The sequence below is a fragment of the Macadamia integrifolia genome, chromosome 6 (assembly GCF_013358625.1).
Source record: "Macadamia integrifolia cultivar HAES 741 chromosome 6, SCU_Mint_v3, whole genome shotgun sequence".
Lineage (NCBI taxonomy): Eukaryota > Viridiplantae > Streptophyta > Magnoliopsida > Proteales > Proteaceae > Macadamia > Macadamia integrifolia.
Window position 1 is genome coordinate 32,907,148 of NC_056562.1, and position 22,527 is coordinate 32,929,674.

At 36.1% G+C, this 22,527-nt stretch overlaps 1 protein-coding gene across 2 annotated transcripts; it reads left to right on the top strand.

Annotated features, from left to right (window-relative positions):
• The first annotated feature begins 297 nt into the window (after nucleotides 1–297).
• Nucleotides 298–20,220, top strand: LOC122081685 (phosphatidylinositol glycan anchor biosynthesis class U protein-like). Of its 2 annotated transcripts, XM_042648877.1 has the most exons (14): nucleotides 302–722; nucleotides 859–906; nucleotides 999–1,059; nucleotides 1,177–1,209; nucleotides 2,928–3,040; nucleotides 3,545–3,679; nucleotides 5,433–5,509; nucleotides 5,618–5,886; nucleotides 13,835–13,891; nucleotides 13,988–14,156; nucleotides 18,744–18,801; nucleotides 18,886–18,971; nucleotides 19,110–19,166; nucleotides 19,695–20,220. In XM_042648877.1, exons 1-14 carry the CDS (start codon nucleotides 587–589, stop codon nucleotides 19,773–19,775), a joined length of 1,380 nt encoding a protein of 459 aa, XP_042504811.1. In that variant the 5' UTR covers nucleotides 302–586; the 3' UTR covers nucleotides 19,776–20,220. The 2 variants fall into 2 exon arrangements, with proteins under 2 accessions (XP_042504813.1, XP_042504811.1); XM_042648879.1 differs by lacking the exons at nucleotides 18,744–18,801; nucleotides 18,886–18,971; nucleotides 19,110–19,166 and having other exon boundaries at nucleotides 298–722.
• Nucleotides 20,221–22,527: the final 2,307 nt, after the last annotated feature.

Below are 22,527 nucleotides of genomic sequence, written 5' to 3' on the forward strand. Positions count from 1 at the left end.
TCTCAAATATATCCCTTATATCCGAATCAAAATCTTTCCATTTTTTCTATCCATGTTTTTCCTTGTTTTGCTACCTACAGAACGCGACACGTGGACAATAAGGAGACCAACGGTCAAGATTGGATGAAAATTATTACATCCGGTGCATTGGTCTTAAAGTTGTCCACGTATCGTGTTCTGCACGTAACAAAACAAGGAAAAACAGAAAAAAACAGAGGATTATTTTCCCTTACATCCTTGAAATTGCGGAATGAATGATGGATGTTTGCTGACTCGTATCTCCAGTAATGACTGCAAGCCTGCAACCCGATCGCCCGCAGCTGGTAATCCCTCAATCAATAACATTTGCAATGACAAAATTACCCCCAATCAAAACCCTCTTTCCCTCTCCGTTTTCCCTTTTCCCAACCCATCTCCTAAGCAGATTGCAGTGATCGCTGCAACCCGATCGCTCGCAAACGATAAGCGCTCAATCCGTCAATCTCAGATCGTCTTTCTTCTCTTCAAAATTCATCTTCAGAGCTTGGATTTGAGATCTGTAGTCGTCTTCAACTGGCTAATTCAATCCTTCTTGAAGGCGCTTCAAATGGCGCAGAAGAAGTGCTTCTGGGTGTGGGTGACTGCATCACTCATCTTTCGGCTCCTTCTGATATATTTCCCCAAAAATCTCAACTTGAGTTCTCGCCCCGAAGTCGCCACACCTCTCACTAGTCTCCGTCGCTGTAATCTCTCTCTCTCTCTCATATTCCTTTTCCATTTACTGTAACATTTCTACACTATTTTAGGTTGTTTCTGAGCTCTAGTCCTTTGTCCATGGTCGAATTATAATTCAGAATGTATTGTTTCTCTGTTCTGCAGTGGCCGAAGGTTACTGGTTAAGGCAGTCATCGATGTCTCCTTACGCAGGTTTGTTTCCTTCGCTTAGTGAACGACTGCATCTCTCTTTCTTTGTTTTCTGTTTCTCGGATCAAACAGAGTGATTGGGCTGTCTTCTGCAGGATCAATGTACCATGGTTCTCCGCTGCTGCTGTCCATTCTTGGGCCTTTAACTGTTAAGAGGTGCCCAATTAGCTTAATCTACTCACAGCTTTAAGTAGTGTATGTGCTGGATTTTCTGGAGTATGGACAATAGAGTATGATCAATATAACTTCTATTATTTTTCCTTGGTGATGCAGAATTGAAGGGCAACCTAGTCATCTTATTTGCAGGTGACAAACTAGTTTACTTCTTGCTGTTGTTGATCTGTAAATTCTATTTAATAATTGCTACTGAGGGAAAAATGCATATTGTTTTGGTTGTTTTTACTTGCTTTTAACCTTTTAAGTGGATCCAACATGCCAGCAGCTTTACGGTCTGTACATTTTTCGTTTGAATTGGCCTCACCGTTTGAGAATGATTAGCATGTGCTCTTCAGAAACATGTTCACTTTGGTCCTGAGAGGCTTCACCCCTGTAGTTTTTCTGTTTTTATGAGATGTTGGTGGAAGTCCTCCGCAGGATCTTTGCCACCCTCACCCCATCCAAGAGATATGGACTAAAAAGGAAAGAGAGAAGTTTCATTGATGTTGCATTCCTTTTGTGCTGGGAGAGAAAAGTTGGAAACTCTTGGAAACATCCAAACACACCAGAATTTCATCTTCCTCACTTTTAACTATTGTTTGTTCAAATGCTGGAAACAAGGATTTAAAGAAAGCAATGCATGAGAGTGACTTTTCTCTAATGCTCCCTCTGGTCACGAATAAAGGGAAATTAGGGGAAGTGAAATTATAAAAGGATAAATATAAATTTTTTAAGGGCAACATATATCTAGTTGGATTGACTAGCTAAGCTTATCTGGTCAACCCAAAAAGCTGCCACATGCCATGTCAGATGAGACCCAAATTTTATGGACAACCCCCTGGTCCTTTGCATCATGTCAAGTTTCAACCCAAACAGAGTTTTCTTAGTGGAAAAATAGAGATTTGAAGATACAGGATTGTGTGAGAGTGCACAGATTGGTCAAAGTACCATATGGATGCATGGACATGCATGGGGATGCACGCCGATAAACGGGGAATAATTGGTCTGATTTTGAGTCTGAAATTTGACAAGTTGTCTATCCAGACCGTCCACTGTCTATCAACGGTTGGAATTGCCACATTATTTTGTCATGTGATAGAATTAGATGGGCCACTAAGATGAGCTTATCTACATTGGACCATGAAGTGGCAATTTTCCTTTTCATAATCATGATTGTGTAACTAAAAATGTTACCAAATAGATGATTAAACATTTAAATAGCTCCTTCTCTCTATCACACTTTCCCATTCAAATCCAAGGAATTTGGTTCAAAATTGAAGTATAATTTAATTACTATATTTAGCGAGTTTTTTGAGTTAGTTGCACAATCATTATTGGTAAAGATTAGAAAATTTTCCTTTTTCTTTTTGTTCAATTTCATTTCCTTTCCCTCTACTTCCAACCAAAGAGCCTAATGCTTATTCTGTGAGACATTTTTATCATGGGACCTGATGTCATTTCACTCTTCCTATTTCACCTCTTACGAGAGGTGTTAAAGGGATACTGCCAATTGCAACACTGTCTTGTTGATTAAGGAGTTGGGACAGAAATGTTTATTAATTTTGACATTTCCTGTTAGGTTATCTTTTATCCTGGCCTTTGGGAAGTCAAATAATAAAGTCTTATTTATTTTGACATTTTCTGTTGGGGTCTTGACCCCAGGGAATTTGACTATTTAATTCTATCACTGTTATTTATTTTCCATTGGTCAGGAAAAAAAGCAGTGAGAGGTTCAATTTGAAATCTCTTATTTGAATGCAAATTAGTACATTCATTTCCTCATCAAAGTGTTCTAATGTTTTTTTATTTAATTCACATATATTAACCTTTCTTTAGCTGAACTCTTTATGTCAACACATTGTGGACAGTTTGTTGTTTGTGGTAGCAGATTTTGTTACTGCAATGCTTATCCGTGCTACTGGTCAGAATCTTCAGTTGGTATATAGACAGAGTTTGAAAGCACTAAGAGTTGCCACATCTGGTTAGTTTCAAATTATTTAAAGTGCAATTTTATTTATTTATTTATTTATTTTATTTTTTAAGTAGGACTTTGATGACCAGTAGTTCAAGGGAAGAATCTGGGGAATTGGATATGTTTCCGGTCCAGGATTCCCTTCATGATAGCTGGTTGGAATCAACGGTTGGCCTTAGTTCTAAATGTCATTTAGCAAAGAAATCTAGGTAGCCTGCCTGGAAGATCTGTCAAAAGGAAACAAAATATATGTATGAGCTCTCACACTTTTCTACCTAGATCCTTGTGTAATACAGCCACTGCATGCCAACATATATATATATATATATATATTGGGTCAAGTTCTTCTTTTGACAGGTTCTTTTTTCTTATGGAATGATTTATTTAATTTTTAATGACTAATGCACTGAATAAGTTTTTATATAATGTTCAAGTTTTTACGTTGAATTTTGGTTTTCGTTCTAATTTGTCCATTTATTAGCTGATGATTTGCACCACCTGTGTTATTTTCAGAGATTCTCTCTGCTGGAGATATTGCTGCTCTTATATACTTATGGAATCCTTTAACAGTAGTCACTTGTGTGGGTTATTCCACATCTCCCATTGAAAACCTGATGATTGTCTTGACCCTTTATGGAGCATGTTCACGTAAGAAGCTACTCAACTTTTCCAAGTATGTCTATGTTACCATAGTTATTTTGCATGGCTTGCTTGCATTTGCTGCTAAGAGGTCAATTTATCTGTTTTCTGATATGCTCTTTATTTTTCTATATCAGGCTTTTAACTATTGTTTGCTCTTTAAAATAGAATATGTGATTTTTTCCCCTGTTGTGCTATTCTTTGTGAAACTTAATTGCCTTTGTTGATGCTCAATTTTTCTTCCTCCACCTCTTGTTGAGTAAATCCGATGGACTTGGCATTCAAGGTTTAGCAGTATGTTAAACATTAAAAATGCATTTCTCATTCAAAATTTCTTCCAATTAAATTTATGCGCCATTTGTTTCTTACATATGTCTTGTCGTTCACATCTTTTCCTTTATGGGATTGCATGTAATCCTAGGTTTTTTTTTTTTTGGGGGGGGGGAGGTGTGATTTCATAGGTTTGGTAGGACAGAACCATGAGTTGTCATTGTAGCTCTATCCAACTAATTTGAAGGTGGCTACAGGAAGTCCTGATTCATCATGCCATTCCCTTTAGTTCATATATTTCTGTAAATCTGAGACTTTTCTTATTACCACTTTTATGGCTCTATCTGCATCCCTTTGAGACATCCATTGTCCTTTTAGGGCCTGTTACTCGTATCAAATCACTCTTAAGACTGTACATTTGTTAGCCTTCATTTCCATTACCAAACCATGTCACTTCCATTCTTGAAGGGACTAGGATATGACAATATTGTCAAAATTTCACTGTAAAAACATTTCACTTTTTATATATCTCAGTGGGTCTGAAATATTATGCGAAATTTTGGAAAAACCTTGATTATTTTTATGCTATTTCCTTGAGTATAGCTGTTTTTGTGTCAGACTGTTGATCATAAAAATTGGAGTTACGAGTATCTTTGATGGAATTGATGCTACTATCAAATTTTAAAAGGATGTGCAATTTTTATTTATTTATTTTTTAATTTGGAGTGTGGAATAACTATTCCAAGACACATTATTTTGTGATATTTCTTTTATGAAAACATACACACTACTGTAACATACATATTATGCTGTTGATCCTTTACTGGTAACTATTAATATAAGATTGGATCAAAAGTGATCCAATCTCGATCCAATCTCAGGTAGGATCTTTAGTAAATTCAATAAAAATTAGATTCAGGGACAGGTAGTATGAACAAAACAAAAATAAGAGAATAAAGGGAAGAATGGGGGTAGGGGAATGGCTATCTCAGCCTGGGTCTCTCACCCTCAGTTATCTCAACTAATGATCATCCTTTCTTAGGGAATAATTTTGCAGACATAAAAAATAAACTTTCATTCAATCAAATTCGTGTTCAATGTTGTAGACTCTTACAAACTTATATAGAAGACTCAAAATTGACTCAAACGCTAAAAAGGAAAGGCCTAACCCAATCCTTAACTAATTGGGAAACATAAACTGACTAGAAAACTGAAATAACAGAGAATATAGACTCAAAACAGGACTGTAACTAAACTAATGAATTAAATCTCGTTTTCCTACTTTCTACCTGTATTTTCGGCCCATGAAAGTGGCCCATTACAAAGAAAACCCATGGGATCAAAGGCCCAACACACATATAACTCAACCCAATGTTTATTTCCAATAAAATAAGCCCATTAAATGACTTATTTGCAACAACTATTTTCCCGAAGCCATTTTCCATTTACTTTGTATAATCTATTGACTACTAGGGCATGTGATGGATCACAGGTTTGGCTCCCTTGGCGGCATTTGGGTGGGTCATTTCAATGCATTTGTCTCTTTATCCTGCTATCCTAATAATACCAGTAAGTGTTGTTTCTTCAGTTCCCCTAGGCCTTTCTATACGAGATTTCGAGAGGCAACCCACAATGGAATCCTTATAATTTGTTAATTTTTCCTTGATAAATCTCCAGGTGATTCTTTTAGTAGGATATGGTCCTGATGCTCCTCCAAGAAAGTTGTTCCTGAAAGGAAACTTTGGTACAGATGGAAGTGACCCCTCAAATCTTAGCTGCTATCAAGGCAATGAAGTGACAACTCACAAGATGCTCCCAATTAGACCTTTCTCGTGGAAACCTGTCATGCATTTCATATTCTGGGCATTCATCTGGTCAGTTTATGTTTTAGTTCTCTGCAGCATCTCCCTCAAACAGTATGGGGGACTTTGGGAAATGCTCAAAAGGTTAGTTATACATAGAACCATATATGTTCTTTGCACTGGGTTCATAGAAATAATGAAGCATTAAGGGAACTAGTGTCAAAACCCCACCCCCACTGCCGCCACCATTTGCTATTCATCAAGTTTTTTTCCCTGATGACGGGAGTATATGGTTTTTTTTTTTTTTCCCATAGTTGTTTTTCACTTGGAGAGATTGAAATATGTTTTCCTTTATTTATCCGCAATCAAAATGCCAAGCAACACTTTTAAATTTTCGATAACTAGATATGCTCTTTACTCTACCATTTCTCTTGATCATCCATTTTCTTCAACTTGCAGTTGACAGGGCAAATGACCATATTTCCTTTTAGAAAGGATGCATGGAATTGCTTTCAAAATCAACATTGCTAGACCTCCACCTGCCTCTACTTTTCTTTTCTAGATAATTATTGTGAGATTTTTTTTTGGGTGGTGTATGGTTGATTAAGAAATGCTCAGGACCATAGTTTTTAAGGCGGTAAGGAGACGGAGGCGTTTGAGGGTCTTTCGGAGCGCCTTAGCGATAAGGCGGGCATAAAGCGTCGCCTTATCAACTAAGCGTTTATGTGTAATTTTTTTATAAAATCAATCTATTTGGTTCAAATCCTAGTTGAATCATATTACTCATATGTTAAATAAATATTAAAGGTTCATATTCATACCAATGTAAGATATTCATCAAGAAAACAAATCAATAAAGTGAATAACTAAGTTCATCTTCATCAATCATCAATCATCAATCATCAATTTAACATATAATATAAATACATAATTATGAAACAAAATTATAAATATAAAGAAAAGAAGACATAAAAAATGCAAGTATTTATTATACTTACCTCTATGATGCCAAAATGAGTGCCTAAGCCCTAAGGTCATCCACTATATTTCTACTCTTATCAAAGAAGAATGAAGCTCACCGTTGCTGGAGCAAACTCACCGCTGCCAGAGCAAAATGGTCGCCTAGATCAGTGGTTCTTCCTTGTTCCTTGATTCCTTATCAAAGCCCTTTCTTAAAACCCTTGACAAAATCCAAACCCTGTTTGTGAATCGTTTTTTTGTTTTATTTGTTTTGGTTATTTTTGGTGGAGTAAAGCTGATCCCATACATCTCAAGTGTTAACAAAACAATACACCTACCAATAAAAAATCTATATTTGGAATCTTCATCAAGTAATTTTAACATATGTTTAAAAAAAGAAAAAAAAAAAAACCCCCATAAGGCGGAGCATTACTTTATCATCTATAGACCGCATCAACGCCAAGGCGCTGCTAAGGCCTCGCCTTACCAGCGCCTTAAAAACTATGCTCAGGACTGATGAATTAGTTGAACAGGTGGTAGGTTTTTAGGCTCTTGTATTAAAATTCAGCAGTGTACTAACAATTGAATGCAAAGGTTTAGAGGTATCTAGGTTAGGTTTTATGGGAGTAAATGTGATTCAGATTTGAGAGAAGGATCTGCTTGTGATGGGCTTAAGAAAGAGAAATAACCCTGCTGGTACATATGCCGCAGGTATAGAGAAGCAACAACTTCACTTTCAAAACAAACTAAATCAGTCCATTAATCAAGTCGTATGGCTGTCTAAGCATTACATTTAACTATAATAAAGCTGTAAAAATAAAAGAAAATCAAAGATGGACTCTTAACTCTTTCTCCAATCTATGGCCACTAAACTAACGATATACTTAATAACAAAAGTAATCAAGACCCCTGCTCTACATGAAACTCGTCCATATGTAGATCCTTTGGAAAATGTCCTAAGCTTACTGAAAACTACCCTTATCTCCTCCAAACAAGGTCACACAAATAGGAAATACTTTATCTAACAAAATAACTTCCTAACTAATAGCAAATGGATCCCACTACTAATACTAACTACCTTATCAAACTACTAATTTTGTGTACCCCTAGGGACCTAAAATTTAGACTTTATAATCGAGCCTGTTACAAATAAAAACATTTAAAATAAAATCCCATAACCAAGTACTATCAAATCAAGTTCTAATGTTGGACCCATAGTTGTCAAGGCGTCGCCAAGGCAACGACTAGGCGTCCAGGCGGTTTGCCTGGGGCCTAGGCGACAGTCGCCTTGTTGCACTGCATGTCGCCTTGTGTTTCGACACTTATTTATGCCAAATATCATTCAAGTAAATATTTGTTATTTCATTTACTTAAGATATTATTCATAAATAAGCAAATACCCCCTATTTGAATCCAATAAAAATAGTTTAAAAATCAAATTCAAAAAGGATAAAAAGTCAACCCCCCAGTCCAAGAACAAAAATTGGATTTTTGTTATAGGGACGATTTTCAACTCTTAAATGCTAGGGTTTTTCTCAATTATGAAAATTTTATAAATTCTATCATGTTAAAACATTGCTAAAAACCAAAAGTCCGGTAAAATAATATTTTGTTTTGATATTCATAAAATTATTTTCATTCAGACAATTTTAACAGTATTCACGCACTTAAAATAAGTTTGACTGAAGCATAACTTTGTCATTGCAACTTAGATTTAAGTAATCTTTGACTTGTTAGAAAGCTGGTTTCATGTTATAACTAATACAAAAAGTCTCATGTAAAAATAAAATCATTTGACTAGTCAAACTTATTATAGAAAAAGAGCATTTATCTAAATGTTGATTTTTTTATAACTTAATATGACTTAATGTTAATTTTTTTATGATTTGATGTGGCTAAATGTTGATTTTTAATAACTTGATGTGGCTTAATCTTGATTTTTTCAGATACAAGGTATATATAACTTACTAAATAATGTTAGAAAATACGAAAAATAAAAAATAACACTTGTTCGCCTTGTTCGCCTTCTCGCCTAAGCGCTTAGACAACCCTCCCCCGCCTTGGTTCGCCTTGGCACCGTGACAACTATGGTTGGACCAAAACTGTATTATTCCCTTTTCATTGAAAAAACTTGCCCTCAAGTTTTGTTGAATGGGAGAATCATCACTTCTTGATTGGCATCGACAATCAACCGCCTTGATTCAGCGATCCAATGCTTCTCTTGAATAACAAGGACGTATTCAATGATTGTCAAAACTTTTATGTTGAAGATCTCTTGAAAAAGAACATATTCCACTCATTCGATCTCTATTGGATCGATCGTGATTTACTCCTTTGCAGCAGAATCATTTGTAGGGGACTTTTGATTGTTGATCAGATCATGGATCAATTTATCTTGAATTCCAATCATGGTCTCGAACGATACCTTGATCAACTCATCTTTTGGATCATCCATGCATTGTTCAATGAGTGAGTGAGATTGTTTGTCAAAGAAAGACTCTATGCTATTAGATTTGATGAGCAATTGGTTCTTAAATTCCTTGCAGTACCACCAAGTCTCTTTGAGATTCACTTCAACCTTTCGTAAGTTCTCTTGCATGGCATATAGTTGTTGGCTAGTAGCAAACAAAAGGTTAGGAAGGGTAGAATCCATGGTATCTATGGCTAGGTTTGGCTTTGATAACAAGTTGATGCAAATTGGAGAGAGGGTTCTATATGGGAAATGGAGAGAATATGGTTGAATCCATAAGTGTTGTTGGATCACTTTTATCTTATGTCTTTGTTTTTAGAGTTAGATGATGTCATTTATGTATTGTCATTTAGATGGAATCAAATTTTAGATTCTAAGCTTGATAATTGAAGTTGTTTTAATATTGGTAATGAAAAATTTATTTTCTATTTTGTCTCTCTTATGGTTGGATATGTGTTATTGTGTGATGGCCTCCAGGCAATGGTACCTGAAATTTGATAAAATTGTACTTTTTTTAGATTAAAGAGAATGTACTGTGGACTGGTGCATTTATCTCAACATCAGTGGAAGTATATTAATTTTTCCGTGTTAGAGAGAAAGTGTGTGTCACAAATTGTTGTAGAACATATTGCTTTAGATAATATATCCACTAACTGAGGGATTGACTTTAACAGTTTTTTGGAGCATGTTTAAATCCTTCAATGCATTTTATTAGTGGGAGTTTTCCTTTTAATGAAATCAGTTGCAATTGACTTTGTGAATTTTATTTTATTCTCAAGAATATCTATGCATTGTTTTCTTATTATGGCCGTTTGTTTATTATGTGTGCACACTTGGTTATTTGTGTCCGTTTAGTAACTGAGGCTTTGTGGTGTATTTGTTTGCTTTGTAATTGAGGTATTTTGAGAATACAAGTACATTAATTTACCAGTAAAGCCTCCTTTTGGATTGAGAAATTGTGCTGGTGCTTTCAGGACATTCCAATCCTAGTGAGCTTCCTTAACTGATGCTCATGAGCTTTTTGAATGAAATAGCTATTTTGGGCATATCTAGTGCTTTCATGGGAGAAGCACCATGTAAGGACAATGCCGGTGGGCTTCCATGTATGAAGCAGCTATAGGGGCTTATTTTGTTAGAAGACTAGACCAATTTGAAAATTACTTCACTATTGCATGTAACTTTCATTCCACACTTTCATATTATACAACATAATTTGGTGATTTTATAAGCTATTTGACGTATTTGATCTCATATATTTCCAAAAGTGATGATCCACACAGTTGGATGTTTTTGTAGTCTCCTTTGGACCAAGACGTTTGTTGAAGATGTGTACTCCATTCAACATTTCTCGTTTGTGGCCACCTTTTGTTTTGTTTAATCCAAAGAATTGTTTTAATAAAATGTTTTTAATTTAAAACCAATGATGTATATTGCCCAAGTGGGAGAATGTAAGGTTCATTTTTTGTGGGCTAACATGGCCCTTGATTTGTTTTCAGTGAAGTATTATTACTGTTGGAGTAAGCCAGTTAAGTCTAATAGTAAAAAGTGATTACATATTAAGATGTTTGATTTTATTTGACACACCTTAATTAGTATGAATAATATGCTTATATGTGGTCCTACATCTGATATCCTTTGATAGGAAAGGAGATTTTGTTTTCTATTGCAGGGTTGATCTCTACTATCAGTCTATATATATTGACATTGCCTATTAAATGTACGATGAAGAAATTTTAGTATTTGGAAAAAAGAAGATAGTAGGCAAGATCAATGGTCGTCAAAGACAGGGAATCGTTCGTTCAATTAGTCTTCTTTTACTATGGATTTTTTTTTATTGGGTAAATTCTACCATGGATTCATGTATGCGTAAAACTCGCATCTACATATTGAATTGCATATTCATATGAATCTCTATGTTTGTTGTATTGGATGCATTAATTTTATCAATGGCCCGTGATAGACTAATACTTCTAATGTAATATTGAGAATCATATGAGCATACAAGTCAATCTAGCGATGGGTGTAGGCATGTCTGGATCCTTGGTAGAAGCATGTTTGCTCCCAACTCTCTTCTCTCTGTGTGACGACTGTTGGTCTTGTCTACCCTCTTCTCTATTCTCAACACTAGGATTTCTTAGTTGTACACTTAATGTGCCAATGCCGACAATATATAGAGTAAGGGTAGGTATCAATGTGCAAAAGGAAACAAAATCTCCTCTCCCATTAAAAGATGTCAGAATTAGGTCCATGCATATACAAAATATTCATACCAATTAAGATGTGTCAAATAAAGTCCAATATCTCAACATGTGATCACTTTCCATTATTGGACATAACTGAGTCTGTCTGACCTACTCCCACAATAGTTAGCACTTACTAATCGGTTTTATAAAACAAGATCAATAATTGTGCTAGCCCACTGAAAAGGAAACTTTACAATCTCCAATTTGGGCAACAAACGTTATTGGTTTTAAATTTTAATATTTTATTAAAATGACTCCCTAGATTAGATAAACAAAATGTGGCCACAAACAAAAGTATTGAATAAAGTATACGCTTTAAGAAAAATGTCATGGTCTAAACAAGACTACAAACACCCAACCCTGTGGACCAATACATCTAAATGGTATGAGACCAAATATGTAAAAGTACTTGTAACCTCTTTGACTTGGGCTGTATATTATGAAAGTGTGATATGGAAATTATATGAAATAAAAATCAACAATGCCTCCTAAATGCATAAATTTCACCCAAGGAAGCTCAGTGAGACTGAGTCAAAATGTCTTAAATCACTCTAGTACAAGTCCTCAATCCAAAAGGAGAAGCTCTACTTGTAAACAAAATATGTGTGTACTTTCAAAAGACCTCAGTTACAAAAGGAGGTAAATACACTATATAGCCTTAGTTACCAAAAGGTGGCAAACAAATAATCAAGTGTGCAGATATTAAAAATGGCCATAAAAAAATGATGCATAAATATTGATAATGTGGGAAAGAGAGAGAGAGAAGACAGAGAAAAGAGAGGCAACAACCTCACATTCAAAACAAACTAAACCAGTCCATTAATCAAGTTGTGAGGGCTGTCTAAGCATTGGTGTAATTATAAAGCTGTATAAATAAAAAGAAGTCGAAGACAACTCTAACTTTCTCTCCAATCATTGGCCATTGTTGGAGTCCCTAACTAACCAAATACTTAATAACGAAAGAAAATGATATTACTCAACAAGAAACTCTTCCCTACGTAGATGCTTTGAAAAATGTCTGAAGCTTACTTAGAGCTAACCTTATCTCCTCCAAACAAGGTCCTACAAAAGGATAGATTTTATCTAACAAGATAACTTCCTAACTAATAGCGAATGGGCCCCACTACTAGCACTAACTACCGAATTAAAGTACTAATTTTGGGTGGCAAGAGCCTCATTTACGGGGTATGCTCTTTTAATTTTGTGTATCCTTATGGACCTAAAAATTGGACCTTATAATTGAATCCATTACAAAGAAAAACATTTAAAACAAAATCTTGTAACCAAATACTATCAAAACAAGCTCTAGTCTTGCACCAAAACTGCATTATTCCCTCTTTGTTGAAAACCCCGTCAAGTTTTGTAAAATGAGAGAATCATCAGTACTTGATTGGCATTGACAATCAGCCACCTTGATTTGACGATCCAATGCTTCTCTCGAATATCATGGATATATTCAGTGACTCAAAATTTTGACATTGAAGATCTATTGAGAAAGAATAAATTCCTTTCATTCGATCTCTATAGGGTCAGCCGTGATTTACTCCTATACTAATCTTCCATAGGAGACTTTTGACCGTCGATCAATGTCTTTGATTCTGATTATCTGCTCCTCTTGAGGGTCTTCATCGCCAAACAATTCGTTGATCAACTCATCTTCTAGATCATCCACACATTGTTCAATGGACAGACTTTTCCGTCTAGATGTGGCCCCCATCACTCCCTACCCCTCTCCCCCTATTGTACGTCCCCACCCCTCTCCCCCTATTGTACGTGGTCTTGATGGGCCACAGTGAATGGATTCCTATTCACCGTGGCCTTAGGAAAACTCGATCCTTGTTCAATAAGTGAGATTAGGTTGTCGAAGCAATTGGTTCTTAAATTCCTTGCATTGTCGAAGAGTCTCTTCAAGATTCACATCAACCTTTTGCAAGTTCTCTTACATGGCTAAACTTGTTGGTGGATAGCAAAAAAGAGGGTAGGAAGGGTAGGATCCCTGGTCATAATTGTCAAGGTAACTATGAGACCATTGAAGTCTACAAATGAACAAGGGTTTAATAAAAGAGATTATGAGTGAGGGTTTGAACTGGGTAGTTAGGCTGCAATGTGGTTTTAATGGAAATTAGTGAGTTTAGAGGTTTCCTCTAATGCCTGCTGAGATTCAGGCCTAACAGTGTTGGCTGTGCGATGGAGATCATGGTCATCCGTTGAGGCCAATGTCTTGTGGGATGTTAGAATTTAACTTGTGAATAAGATGTAGATGGTAATAACCGTTGTCTTTACTCTGTTTTCCACAAGGGATCTTGATTCATGTACAATTTTGTTCATTTTTGAGGTTGTTGATTACAAATTGTCAATATTGAAACAATTTAATAAACCATTTGTCTTTCAATAGCTAATTTGTGGCTGGGTGTTGCAGAACACATGGCTTTATTCTAACTGTGGAAGATCTTTCCCCAAATATTGGTGTCTTATGGTGAGCTGGTAGCATATTTTTTCTCTGGATAGCTTTAGATACGATGAGAAATTTCATCTGTTGTACTGGTATGCTCATCCATGTAACTGAATGCAGGTACTTCTTTGCAGAAGTTTTCAACTTCTTCAGAGGTTTCTTTTTAATGGTTTTCCATGTGAATATTTTATTTATGATATTGCCATTGGCTGTACGCCTCAACCACCGGCCGTGCTTTCTGGCTTTTGCATACATTTTGATATGTTCAATGCTTAAATCTTATCCATCGGTAAGTTTCCTTTATCTATGTTTTATGCTGGAATATATATTTATCCCTCAACCAGGCCTGTCTAATATTTTATCCATTTCTCCTGCAATCGATTGTTATAAAAATATTTTGACTTGTATTCATTAGAAGATTCTGACTCTGTCATACTTTTATGAGATAATTTGATATACATTGGTTACAGAGTTCTGTCAGTATTCTATTTATGATATTGCCATCAACCATATACCTGGACAACTTGCCATCCTTTTTGACGATTTTGTACATTCGATTACTTGAGTGCTTAAACTAACCTCCCTTGAGTTTCATTCGTGTATCCTTTATTAAAAAAATAACTTTGAAATGTATCTTTTGAGATTTGTTCCAATTTTGTAGGGATGTATCAATTTTTTTTTTTAGGGGAGAGGGGAGGGGTTGTGGTCACTTGCATTTGAAGAGCCAAGGACATATGATTAGATGATCCTTTCTAACATAATGGAGTCGTATCAAATTTGAAATTTTTTTCTAATTCTTATATATAAAAAATAAAGAAAAATTAATGCTGTCCTCTACCTTTGTGTAACTAAAGGAATTTTAACTGAAAAAATTAACCTGAAGGGTAGAAGCCTTGAGTACTTGTAAATTGTGAAGTGTAAATACCACTGAAATTTGTTGTCTAGTCCATGCAATGGATCATGCTATTTTTCAGCCCCATCATCTCTTCTTCTTCTTTTTTTTTGGTTGCTCTAGCTGATTTTTTGGGAACTAGAGTGGACTTAACCAGTTTGCCATCTCTTTAGATTTCCGTTCACTGGTTTGATCTGCCTTCTCTCCAAAGTTGCAGATCTTTGTATGCTTCTGTCGCTATCTTGTGCAGGTAACATCTTGGTCTTTCGCAAAGTCTTCTGACATGGTGTTTGATATCTGAGGATGTGTTGAGATGCTTTGAGGCTGTTGGCAGTCTCTGTTCTTTGGATCAATTTCTTCAAGTGTTAGATTGTCGGGATATTTTGGGATTGGTGACATACCAAGGGGGAATTCCGTACAGCATCCAAGTTTTCGATCATGTTGTAGATTTCAATTTGGGCTCAATTGGGTCCATTCGGAATTCAATCTAGATTTTTCATCCTATGATTGAGATTATAAAAACCGATATTCTTGGGATTGAGGTGATCGGTTCAATTCAAAATCCATGACTACGCTCAAAAACACACTAAATACCATCTGCATTTATTGAAACTCTTTTTTGAATGACAATATTATAGTATGGTCCTTAAATAGAATTAACATAAGGAACTGGAACAGTCATTGTTATTGAGACTTCCATGGAGCTTGGAGCTTCTGAACTTTGCTACTATCTTTCTTTTCTTGATGGAATTTTTTAAATTCTAGCCTTAGAAACTGGTCTTTGCTCCTTCTTGCCCCGCCCCACCCCACCCCATTGTTGTGAGCAGACAGCAAGTAATCTTGGAGCCGTCTCCGAACCGCATCTTTACATTTTCCCTGGCAAAACAAACATGATGGAAAACTCACGTTCATTGGACTGGAAACCACTATTCTATTATTGCAACTTTGCTTTTCAGAAAGAGATTGATTATGCCACATGAAGGTCACAATAAAGATGGTGTTGGCACTGTAACTCTGGCCATCACTGCAATTTCACTTAGCTATGAATTCTGTCTATCCATTAAAAGCAATGAGATACTTTTCATAGACAATGAAAGGGCAATTTCCTTTTCCAAGAATGAACTATTTCACAGCTAAATCAGTAGGCTGAGATGTCTGTATCTCTCCATAGTCCATCCAGTGGTGGAATCTGTAGTTCCAGACTTTCTGCTCCAACCATTAGAACGGGAACACTTTGTCAGCAATGCTGTTAAATTGGCCCAGCTTCGTGATCATTGCAGGGTTTCAAGTATTGGTAGGTATCGTACTGTGTCGGCTGATATGTATTGGTATCAGTAAGCATTGGTATGATACCTAACCGATACACTACTAATTTTGTTTTAAGAAAAGGTATCATACCGTATCTGTCTAAACGATCCAATACAGTTCGATACCATTGGATACTTATGCTTAAACTGCAGAAAACAGAGAGATGCGTAGGAGGAAGAAGGGAAGAACCAGAGCAGCAATAGCAGTGGCCACCCCCACCACCACCGCCATCAGAGCAGCAGCCAGTGTCCATAGCAAGAAAAAGAAGGAAACCAAAAAAAGAAAAAGAAAAAGACAAGAAAATAGGAAGAAGAGAAAGAGAAGGAAAAAAAATGTTAGATTTACAGACCAAAACAGGGAAAGTGGGAAACAAAGAAGGGAAGAAGGAAAAAAAGAGGAGAAGAAAACTTGCCTGTGGAGTCGCGGGAGTTGCCATCAGTCGTTGGGAGTCATAGAAATCTCCATGGCTCAGTGGAGTTGTGGGAGTCACATAAATTGGTGGACTGGAGTTTCAGGAGGCAAAACAGAGTGATGCAGGACAGGTTTGGGAAACCTAGAACAATTCTTCCTTTGCTGTCCTGCTGCCTCCTTGCTGTTAATTGATGAATTCCTATTGTGTTTGAGGCTATAATTTAAGATGAAAGTGGGGAAATAGGGACTGGTAGAAAAAGAATAGGGGAGAGTAAGAGGGTGGTAGCATAAGAGGGAAGAGTTAGGAAAGAGAGAGGGGATTGGCTTCACACCAAGTTTTGCAGGGAATCACTCATCCTGCAGAGAATGGGAGAAATCTTCCTCGTTCAACATCTTCATTCATTCATTGTCTTCCCATCATGAGTACAATGTGCCTTATAACATTACCCCCCCCCCCCCCAAAAAAAATCAGTTTTTTCCTAAAATGACTACCCACATAACTACAAATTAGACTTCTAAACAGTCATTTCCTACAAAAATTACCCATTTTACTACAACATTATAACAGAAAAACACAATAACAAAATAAGATATTCTGGCCCCAAATAGAAGTACAACAAAATAATAAAATAACTGCAGATAATGCTGGTCATCTAACCATAACGAAGTGACATGTGACTGCATATGTTTGCGTCTCCTCTGATAAGTCCTAAATCCTGGAATGATGTCCTCATCGCGGAGTTGATTGGTGGACTAGGGTCCTGGGAGGGATAAGGGTTTGAGGATCGACAAGTTCAGCCTTCTCTTTGTTTCTCCCCTTTTTTAGTTTAGTTTTTTTTTTTTTTTTTTTTCACTGATCCCATACATTGAAATGTATGGAAACTTTATAGGAAAGCAAATACAAAAGCCAGAAAAGACGTTGATTTTATACGACTACTCAGCCTTATATAAATTTATTTTATATAATAAAAAATAAAACATTGCAAACAAAAACATCATAATCACGTGTGATCGGACGTCCTATGAAAGCATATTGGATCTGACCACCTAACATCCTATGGTCGGACCTAATTAGTAATTACTGCTTATTATGATGTATTATGCTTCAAAAATGTATTTTGCATGCATCCTTATAATTCCTTGCATTTCTTGACTCCATGCCCATCTTTAATGTATCTTGCATCTCTCTGACTGTATGTCTCTTAAAATCACCCCTCTGATACAATGCCCCAATACAATACTTAAAACCTTGGATCATTGCATTCAAACTTCCATCAATCTTGAGCATTTCCATTTTTCATTTGGTCTTCTCCATGGACATGGTGATGACGGGCATCTTTTGTTCCCTCTCTGTCGGAACAACTGTTCCTGCTTCTGTAAGAATAGCAATAGCTAGTTGTCTCTGCAACCAAAGCACTTTTTCATCATCATTTCTGTCCTTAAATCAGCACTCTTCTTGCCACTCAAAGGTCCTATTACATATCTATTCAAAGTGCCGAAGCTCTGACCTTTGATGAAGGTAACTACTACTTTTTTTTTAACTCATATTATCCATTTTGTTTTGAACATACAAATCGATTGGATTGATCAATCTGAATTACGAAAAGCATCCAAATGGCTATCTCAGTCCCAGTATTTCAGATTGCAATCGAAGTTAAAACATTTCCAAATGCTATCCCTATCCATGATTCTCAATCTTCGGTTGCATGCCAAATGCCCTCCTAATAGGAGGGACTTGCCGTCTTCCAACTGTTATGTCGGTTCTCTCCTTCCTTTACACAGATTTTCCTCTGGTTGTTTATTTCAGGAAAAAGATATCATTTGGGATCCCAAAATTGAGAGATCTGAGAGACATTTAGCTTTAATGGGTTTAATGAGTCATCAACTCATGTGAAAAACATTGCTAAATCCATTTTACCTAATGAGTACATGCACTGTCATGCAAGCATCAGGGACTTGGTTGTTGGAAATCCAATCATCATTTGGAGGATGGAACAATGCATGTTAGTTTAGTTTGCATTCAGAAAATGCCTTTTTGGTTCATTTCTTGGTGGATTTGTTAATGTTAGCCGCATAACTTTGATACTTAATACTAATCCATAGGGAAGTCCCAATTCTTAACTCTTGTCCTATTATGGCAAACCTTAAGGGATATCTGCCTAAAGAAGGTATATGAATGAGCTAACTTGTAGGGTGTTGCTCCTTTTTTCATTTCTTAATTCATGTATAGAAGTGTGAATCTGATCATCTCCGAGATGAATTTAGGTTGGAGATTCCGCTCTGTACTTGGGGCTACTGGGCTTGTTTATCAATGAATTAGCAGGTAAAGCCTTAGTTGGATCTCAACTCTTTCTTGTGGTATGGTGCTGGTTGACATGTCGAGTTATCTGAGTATAATGACATGCAGACATGCAATTCTCTTTCTTCCTGTTCTGTGGATATATTGGAGTTTCTCTTCTCAGTCCTGTAATGCACAACCTGTGGATTTGGAGGGTACTCTCTCTCTCTCTCTTTCTCTCTCTCTCTCTCTATATATATATATATATACACACACATATGTGTGTGTGTGTGGAAGCTGACATGGAGGGAAGATACCTCTTTAAAATCCTTACATATTGATGAAATATGCAGGGTACTGGCAATGCCAACTTTTACTTTGCTACTGGAATTGCTTATGCATGCCTGCAGGTACGTCTTATTTGTGGATTTGTTGACTTCATACGTGAACATATCCAACTCCATTTCTAGTGATCCTTGCAAATCCGATCTTGTAAAGTTAGATAATTCCAACCCCCACTGCTGTACCAAGACAGCTATAGCTGACAGTTGGGGAGAATTAAATTAATTTTTTTTTTTCAAGAAGTAAAGGAAGCATTTCATACAATTTGTACTTTATTTATACATGTATTACATCCAAAATATATTTGTTGGTTTAGCTGGTAAAGCTCCTGGGGTCAATACCGCCAACCTCTGGCAAAATATGGAGGTGAAGCGCTGGGATCACCAGGTGCAGAATAGCTGAGTTTTTTTCTTTTTCTTTTTTTCTTTTTTTTTTTTTTTTTTTTTTTTTTTTGGGGGTTGGGGGTTGGGGGGAGATGTGGGGAACCCTCGAGTGAAATAATTCTATACTTCTGTTAATCTGATTACACTTATGTCCTTTTTTAGTTATATTGCTTCATGCTCTCTCCTCTTTGTGAAAGCTGAAAACTCTTGCAGATTATTTTGGTGGTTGAGAGCGTAGGTGCTATGCTGAGCCATGATAGGGCACTTAGAAAGAAATCAACTGCAAGTCCTTGAAATGGCTGGTTTTGGGGAGATTTTGACTATCCCTTGTGGCATATTTCCATCGGCTACGTGTTTTTTTGTAACCCCATAGCAGCGAAGGCATTGTGTCAAGACTCTATTCTGCTTGCAGTTGCTAACTGAATGAGATCTGCCTATTCTTACTTCATCTAACTGTGCAACCCTTGTGCTTACGGACTGGTTCCAGTGAACTTTGTTATCCAGCCTCGTGAAGCATTTCGCTCAGTTGGGAAAACCTTTTTTTTTATTTTTTACATAGTTTTGTGTGACATGTAAGTAGATTTTTTTAGTTATTATAATCTTTTTGTAATGGGTAATTGTTTGTATCATATTTGAGTTGCATTTACTCCAGAGTGGTTGAACTTGTTCCTCTGACTACCTTGTGGTTGAAACTATGTTGTTTTGATTGTGGAAAAAGTGGTTCTTGTTTAAGAACAAATGGTTGGGCCCTTTTGCAATCACAGGGACTCTGAGAATAAACTGAGTTCTACTAGGGTTGCAGGGAATGAATACCTAGGGCTCCTGTTTTGGACGAAACGTGAAACCAAGGAAGATTGACCTGGTCAAAGATGTCGAACCTTAGTCATGAGATCACAACATGGCTGTATATACTTATCATTGAAAGAATTTGAAGGAGCTTATGGGACGAATTATAGATTACAGTTGATGGTTATGGATTTTCTGATAAATCCAGTCTAGTACTTCCAATGATGGGTCATGGAGTCATGAGAGTATTGAGACTTTGAAATCACCTGAAACAAAGTGTATGGATCCTATGATGTATTCAAATTGGTCATTAGTTTTGGGTCCCTTCTGAGTGGGATTATTAAGAGTATTTAGTGGTGCTACTCTTCTGTTGTGAATGCTCAAACCCTTGTGAGATAGGGGTTTCAATGGTCGTCTGAGCCCTGCTTAAGTCTAGGTTGGGTATGGGCCTGGTGTCTAGCTAGTGTTGGATTTTTGGGCCACTTTTCCCGATGAGTTGGGAGCCCGAACCTACGGTGTTGCCGTTTTATTGGCAACATTCATCTCTATTCTGATTATCTGATATACCTTTTTCCCGTCTTTTTTTGGATAAAATTCCATAGAAGTTACAAATTATAAAAATGAGATTTTTTTTTTTTTTTTTTTGGTTGACATCCCTTAAGGTGTCAAATAATTCATAATCTTTTTTTTATTATTTTTTTTATCCACGTAATATAACACACTTCTTTCGTTGAGGATTTATTTTACGTGTTTTTGAAAAAATAATGTGCAAACACAATTCTTGGCAATGACATATTAGTAAGTACTCTTGAATTATTTTCTTTTTTCTTTTTTTAATTTAAATAACTTTTGGTAACAAAACAAACTAATCATCAACTGAAAAAAAAAATGGTAATCAAAAGAAGGTTACATGTTTTAAAGACACCTATAGAAGTATCATTGAGACAATCCTGATGAGGAAGAGAAAGAGAGAGATTAAATACCATCTTCAAATACAATCTCAACCATGGTTTTACAGCATGGGATCGGAATGTATATTGGTCATCTTTAAAATCATTATGGTATCGGATCGCCCGTATCAAATAGAAATACCCCTTCTTTACTTTATAAAATAATTTTTTGACATTTTTTCTTTTGATCCAAACTATTCAATCGATATAATAACGATCAGGTATCAAAATTGGATACTTGCCAAATGTATCTTGCGGGATCCAACACTGATACTTACAACCATAATATCAACTATTAAAAAGTTAGTAGATAAGCCTCTTTATCATTTTCTTGCCTTTGGGGGCATGAGAGAGAGAGAGAGAGAGAGAGAGAGAACCAAAAGGGAGAGGGACATACCATATTCAATCCTAGTTACAGCTGATAAAAGCTCTAGAGAAAGGCCTCTCATCATTTTCTCGCCTCCGAGTTCGTACAAGAGAGAGAGAGATAAAAGTTCTAGAAAAAGGCCTCTCATCATTTTCTCGTACAAGAGAAAGAGAGAAGAAGGGACAAAAGCAAGTGGATAGATGAATATGTTTATCTTAAAATGGGCTTTGTGAGACAATCAGGCTGTGTTTGGTAGTGGAGAAAATAAAAGAAAAGAAAATCATACAAAATTTGTACGAATTTCTCGAACCTCATTGTTATCTTTGTGTTTGGTAAGAAGATTCAGGAGTTTAAATTTAAAATTATCTTGGGATTCATACAATTTTAATGTCTGAAGGCAATTAAAAAAAGTTTTTTTTTTTTTCCTTTGGGCAACCAAACAGTATAATTTTTTCTTTTCTTTTCATTTTTTAACTTTCTTTTCTAAATTCTTTTTTCTTTTCTTTTCTTCTCTCGGCTACCAAACACAGCCTTCAGAGATCCTCTCTCACAAGGGATTCGATTCGTTTCTCACAAGCAACCATCCATCTCTCTTTCTTTTTGTTTCCTCTTCCTATTATTTACTTTTGGTTTTGGTTTTGGTTTTAGTGTTTCAAAGGTTTAGAACCAGTAAAAAAGAACTTCAAAGGTTGATCATTAAGCATTGTACGATAAGGACAGGTCAATGATATAAGAAATTATAAGAACGAGTCCAATATCCCCATGAGCTCCACTAGGGCGTCGAAGTTATTCGTTTTTAGCCTTTATTTCCATATATAACAGCAAGAAGATAAAAGAGATAACAATAAACAAGTAAATAGAAGGGGATGTGAATGAACCCACAAATACGGCAAAACTTCCTTCCAGTTTTTTATGTTTTATTATTAGTACTATATTAAGCAAG